Below are 6,809 nucleotides of genomic sequence, written 5' to 3' on the forward strand. Positions count from 1 at the left end.
TTAGTGTGTGTGTGTGTGTGTGTGTGTATATATATATATATATATATATGCGCGATCAATTTCTTATTTTTATTACAATATCTCATAGTGTTTGAACGTCGAGTGCATTCTCGATGTTTCCTCTTTCATAAATTCTAAATACATTATTTGGTCTGTGAAAGGGGAAGTTACTAATATTTAATGTCTGTGATCCGGAATATCTGTCTGTGACTACCTAACTCAGTATTAAAAATTTAATGATCCGATGGATCCATTCAATACCCAAATCTGCGAACAATAGAAATTTAGATTACGATTAAAGGTTCATTTGCCTTAAAAAATTATGCAGATAGGTGTTTTAAAGGATTTTAATTCTAGCCTTTCTGTGAAGGAAACCATTTAACAATTAGTGTAATATCGAGAGGGGGGGGGGATGTGAAGAGGGAAAAAAATTAAAATGGTTAACGAACAAGCAACGTTCCAATAAAATTTCTATTTGATTTATTCTCGTAAAAGTTTTGGCCTCTAAATGCTCAATTTAAAGAGTGGGTGGAATGTAATTAAACCTACATTTATTTGTGGCTTTAAAGAACTTCTTCATTATTAAGTATGTAGTATTTGTCCCTCTCTATTTTTATTTCTTCTCTGTTGATTAGAAAACTTAGAATAGTCTTGAATAAGTCATACGCAATACTTTTAAATGTCGTAACCGTCTTCCTTGGGTGATAAGCAATGGGGTAAAGAATTGCTGGTTTACAGCGCTAGTACAAATTACTTTCTAAGCGCTGTTACCGAGGGAAATCAATCCCGATAATGGCGGGGTAGCTGGAAAGCCATATAGCCTGTAGTGTTAGCTGGAACTCGAAGTAAGGGAGGGAGGGGGAGATGCAAGCCATTGTAATTAGATGACCAAATCGAAGAGATAGCTGTTGAATGTCATCACGCCTATATCGTTGCCCAGACATATTTTTGTGACTCTGATGACTTAAGCTTTTTAATAGTAATGTAATGCTCATTAATTATACGTTCTTTGTAAGTTAACAAGATACAAAGGTCAGGAATGATAGTACTAATATTTTAAAACAGACTATATGTGGACAAAAATATCAGTATTGCTTATCATAAATCCTTTTTTTATTTTTTGCGCGAAATAGTAAATGTATTACTTGTACAATAAATAAGGTGTGAAATAATGTTCATTGATTTGTAGATGTAAAGTACTGTTTCACGAAAATTTCTAATGAATAAATACTCTTAGAAGCACAATGTTGAAGTTTAAATTTTACACTGTAGACTAGATTCAAAAGTCATTTTTCACCGGAAAGTAATTTCTTATTGGATTTGAGATGCACTATTAATGCTATGAATTCAGTAAAAGAGTAATCCAGAGAAATGGTGGAATGAGTTGTCATCAGCCATATCATTAATGAGCAAGTTTCAAATATCAGCGAGCTAAAATAATTCATTGCTTTCTAATGTGTTAATTTTCAACTTTGTACTCTTTATTTAAAAATTCTAGAAGCCATCAAAGAAATACTGTAGGAACAGTGAATTACTACCAGAGAATCATACACATGTGTGCATGCTGCCATCTGTTGTAAACTTTTGTAAGGTCTTTATGTAGGTTGAATTTTTGTCTGCAAAACACTGTGATATGTTTGCAAAATATAAAGTCTGTATGTGAAAGAATTAAAAAATACTTAAACTAAAGACATAGGTAGAAAGACCGAACTAAATTAATGTGTTTTCATATGATGATGAACTCTTGTTAATTATCAAGTTATAAATTTGTGGAAGGATTCTCTATATTGAACTGAAATTCATTGTAGATTGTTATTTCTTTGCCTTGACATTTTCATATAGGTATAATTTTTTTTGTAACTGTAGTGGATTCATTAATCTCACCTAATGGACATTTTTGTTTTTTAAGGTTGTTTTGCTCAGGAATTAAAGAATAAGGTGAAACTTTCTATTCAACCTCTGGGCAATGCTCAAACACGACCAGCAGGAGAAAGCTTTGCTCTCACCTGTACAGGAGATAGTGATGATAACAGCTTGTTCTCGGAGATAAAATGGGAAAATCCAAGTGGAGAAGTACTGGGCCAAAGGTGAGGAATTTTCACACAAACTAGCATAGGCTTGTGGGACTGGGTATACGAGCATGAGGTTGGGGGTATTTTGCTGTAAAAATCTATTGCCTTGCATTTTTTTCTTTAATTTGTAGACCATGTTTAAACTTCAGTGATAATTTTTGAATATTGATTACTTTTTTAGATGATACAAGGGGAAGACATACTCCTTTGGATGCTCACAAGTTTTTTGTGGTTTTAGTTTTTAGTTGGTTTTAGTCTTCTGAACAGTTTCATAAATTATTCTATGCAAAATACTGTGGCCTTTTAATGTATATAAAATTTCCAGTAATCCATTCATAATTTTATTAGTTTGAAAAGAGACCTTTCAGTGAGTTTTAGTATATCAGTAGCTATCCAATGATTGATTTGTAAAATCAATATATATTTAAATGAGTCCATAAAAGGATCTCATTAAGAAGCTTGATTAGGACTGAATTATGCAGTTTTAATATGCAGAGGATTTGTAATATGCCAGAAAAATGGGCAAATTCAAACTAATCAGATCATTTTTATGATGTTAACAAGTTAAGAATAGCCCACCCACTGATTTAACATGACTAAGCCAGAAAATAAGAAAATTTATGAACAATTATTCATTGAACATGGGTGTGACTGTGAAATTATAGTGTGGTACAGAGGCTAAATTCTAAACACTTTAGATGATTATGAACTTGGATAACGTCTCCAAGATTTACATGTATGAGTTATGTGAATTCAAAATTTATATCAAGTACTTTGCATATTTATTGCATTAATTTGTAAGCAATGAAGATAATCTATTTGCCTAAAGGAAGGACATAACGGTTACAACAGTGGTACCCGATTGTAAAAATTGGAAATAAAAGGAAAGACTTGTATATTGGCACGTTTTCTCTGGATTGTGTAGGAACAAAACATAGTGTGGTTCAATGTTTACATTTTGTGAGGGATTTGTATAGGCTACATGTTGAAATATTGCTTATCTCTGCACAGATACGGGTGTTAATGATGACTTAAATATTAATGGTAGTTAGCATGTACTTAGAAAACCTAGAACCAGACGTATTCTCAGATAGAATTATTCCTCTATTAGAACTATCATGTTGTGGAATAATCTTTTTATGATAGTGTGCTACATACTGTTTAACAGTTAAGATGGAGGTTATCCACTTAGAACTTGATTCCTAGTAAATAAGTTGGTGGATCATTGACCTCAAAGCATTAGTTCAAGTCATGGACAGTGGAGATTTCTTATCATCCTAATTTGTCACATTGGTATGTATTCAAGTAGGGGTTCTTTTATCCCTGAGGGCCACCCAACCTAGGAAGATGGTAAATTGATCACTTGTATAGTGATTGGCTTGGATTATTGTGTGTGTGTGTGTGAGAGAGAGATAAAGGTGTTGAATGGAAGATAGCTGGGGGGGTATTGTATGTTGAAAGCTTAAGCATGCAGAGTTGTATGTTGTAGGCTCAAGGAGAAAGTTTAAGTCGTATGTGTGGAGGGACAGTAATGAAGTGGTCAGGGAAGGTTTCTAAGTCATAACTGTTATTTTTTTCATGAATAATATACAAAATTTCGAATGTTGTTGATATAGTTATTGATGATTTTTATTGTGGGAATCAAGGGTGATTTCATTGGGTCAAATTGCTTTCTATAACCTTGTTTGTACCAAATTATTAGTAGTGGTATCATACAAATTATCTTGGGTCTTTATGAAATATTGAATGAATTGTGGTATTATTAATGTTGGAGATACTAAAATTACGAGTTAGATTATCAAATAATAATACATTCAATATTGTAGATATTTTGAAAGTTCAGAAAACAAATGTTTAAATTCTTATCCTAGTTCATGTACAACTAGCCCTGATGAAACTGCAATGTAAAAACATTATCAGAAATAAGTTTGTTTCTATTTTTATTATTATATGGATAGTAAAGGTAATTTTTTCTAACTTTATTGCCAAAATTCCTATCATGTTACACACAAATGTTTGTAAAAGAGTTGTTTTTACTGAGGTATGGATTTTTTTTTTATTGTATAAAAAGTGTCAATTAACTATTTTAAATAGAGCAGCAGTGTGTAAATATTTTCTTGACTATGACAAAATATAAAAACTTTCCATGTATGAGAGAAACTTAGCAGTGAGTCATGAACCATATTTTTGAAACAATATTGCACTCTCTCTGTTTTACTGTAAATTAATCACGGAGTTTATAAGTATCATAGGAATTTTACTGAGTTAGATGTACAACAGCAATGTAGTGTAATGGAATCAAATAACTGTTCTCTGAAGGAATTTTTAATACATTTTTCATATATCTTTTACAGTGGAAGTGATCAAAACATTGAAGTCAATAAGATAATGAAAAATATACTGTCGCTTGTGTTTGTGAAACCCAAAACAGGAGATACAGGCATGTATACTTGTAAGGCAACATACAATGATACAGAAACTTTGGAAACTGGTGTTGAAGTGACCTTCTTCCGTAAGTATTATGAAGACTCTTAGTTAATTATTGGTTCTTCATTAATTCCTTAAAGAACTTTAAATTTCAGATCTATAAAAACATATTTATTTTACTTAATTTAAAAAAAATCAATTTTCCATCCATTCTAAATTTCACTGAAAAATGCATGTGAATTACCAGATATGTTCATATATAATGAATTATTAAATAATTCTGACTATCTGTGATAATATGAAACTTCTTTAGATATTTTTCTTTTTACAATTTAACTACATACTGTAATAATTTACTAACCATTGAAGTAAGTCCAGGGTTCAATGTTAATGCTAGCTTGATAGGTCAGGACAAGTAAGAAATGCATTCAGAGTAGTTTCCAACAATAGGGCTAGTGGCTTAATTTTATGTACGTTTTATTTTTGATATAGTTTAACACCTGATTTGCTTGTGAAAAAGTGATATTGATTTCTCAAAGCTGGTTTGTTCAAGTCGTTTATTTCTAAAAACAGAAAAGGAAGTAACTTAGCAGCCAATCAGAAAGTTATTTTATTCTATGTGGATCATCACTATTACACTGTTCAGTTGGTTGTTTTGAAGACTGCAGTGGTGGTATCTTATGTTGATTATATATATTGATTAGCTATTTACAATGTTTAGATTTTAATGGTTTTATTGGTGTATTTGTTGCTAAAAAGTCTTGAGAAAAATAAACTGTATGGCTATCCCTGGACTAGTGACCTGTTATAGTCACTTGCCTGAATGTGCTAATGGCTTAAAAAGTTAAATGTAAAATCCTGAAGTCTTAATTTTGTTTGGGTGAAAAACTTGAAGTTCAACAATTTGTATTTTTGATTAAAACTATCATATTCTTCATGACATTATGAAATATGTAATTACACCACTTGTTAGCTATTGTAGTAATGTTCTTCCAACTTAGCCAAACATTTCTTTTTAGTAGTGTTGCATGTGGAGCTTTTGTATGTACTTGATTTGTTTTATCTGACAGATGACATCACTTGGGAAGACTGCCTTGAAAAACAGTCTCTTGTTGTTAACCAACCAGGAGAACTAAAGTGTCTTGTTTCAGCTGATCCATCACCTCAAGTTTCCTGGACCAAACTAGAGGGATCAGAAACAATCCCTTTAGATACATCTCGATTCAAAGTTGATATAAAAAAAGGAGTTTTAATATCTGAGGTGCACGAAGATGATGGTGGGAAGTACCGTATTCAAGCTATTGTCACAGAAACTGGAAGATTCAAGCATCAAGATATTGTTGTGGAAGTCCTTAGTGAGTGCATGGTTTCTGTATATCTGTATTGTTAGAGCTCCTGATATTTGTTGAGAGTTGCTGAAATTCATATTTTTGTAGTTTTTCTCATAGTATCCTTTAAACTGTCCATTGCTTAATATGATGTAAGGAAAGGTACAAAAATGTGATTCATTATTTTGTTGTAATACTTTGCTACTGAGTGATGAGAAAAATACCAAGGGTAAAAAAAAAACTGACAGGAAGGCTATGGTTAATACTGAGAAAAGGTTAAGCTGATTGGTATATTACAATATTTAAAGAAACAGAAAAGAAAATAGGAAGTAATCCCAGAACATACAAGTAAAAATATGTGATCATCAGTAAAACAAATATTTGATCACTAACTTTTTTCCACATTCTAATACTAAGCATGTTTGAGCCAAATTTCAGCCTCTTAACTTTAAATATTTAACATAATTCATAATGTAGCTTTTTGAAGTAAGATACCACAAATAATCAATATATGGTGTTTTTCATTATTATTTCCTTTCCTCCTTTACAGTTTTCCTAAAAGAAAATTGCAGTTGCTTAACAATTACTGTTGCTACTTAGTTTATTTCTCAGTTAAAAAAAAAGCTTTTTATTCATAATTATTAGGAAAGTTTTCTTTTCTGCTTTGCTCTTGTCTGAAACTCAATTTGTGGATTTCTTGAATTGGTAATTTTTTTTCATGCTGAATACTTTGAGATACTTAAAGTAATGTATTGTATGAAGTAAAATTAGTTTGAGTAATGGGACATGATTATTCAAATAAAATCAGGATCAACTAGCAGAAATACCCACCCTCCAGGCAGGTATAACTGCTAGTTCCTGCAGTTGGGTATTGGGCCTGCAGCCTCTTCTGGAATTGTCTGACAGTTCTACAACAATGTACTCACAATTGACATTCAATAATGTTCACCATCCATGAGAAAAGGGATTTTATTGAAATTTT

General features: G+C 31.5%; 1 protein-coding gene across 1 annotated transcript in view; it reads left to right on the top strand.

Annotated features, from left to right (window-relative positions):
• Positions 1-6,809, top strand: part of LOC106466847 (fasciclin-2-like) — a 103,199-nt gene that overhangs the window by 63,657 nt on the left and 32,733 nt on the right. The window contains exons 2-4 of the mRNA XM_013927188.2: positions 1,910-2,087; positions 4,427-4,584; positions 5,570-5,854. Coding sequence (XP_013782642.1) covers positions 1,910-2,087; positions 4,427-4,584; positions 5,570-5,854 — 621 coding nt within the window. The remainder of the gene's footprint in view (positions 1-1,909; positions 2,088-4,426; positions 4,585-5,569; positions 5,855-6,809) is intronic.

The sequence above is a fragment of the Limulus polyphemus genome, unplaced genomic scaffold (assembly GCF_000517525.1).
Source record: "Limulus polyphemus unplaced genomic scaffold, Limulus_polyphemus-2.1.2 Scaffold2, whole genome shotgun sequence".
In the NCBI taxonomy this organism is placed as follows: domain Eukaryota; kingdom Metazoa; phylum Arthropoda; class Merostomata; order Xiphosura; family Limulidae; genus Limulus; species Limulus polyphemus.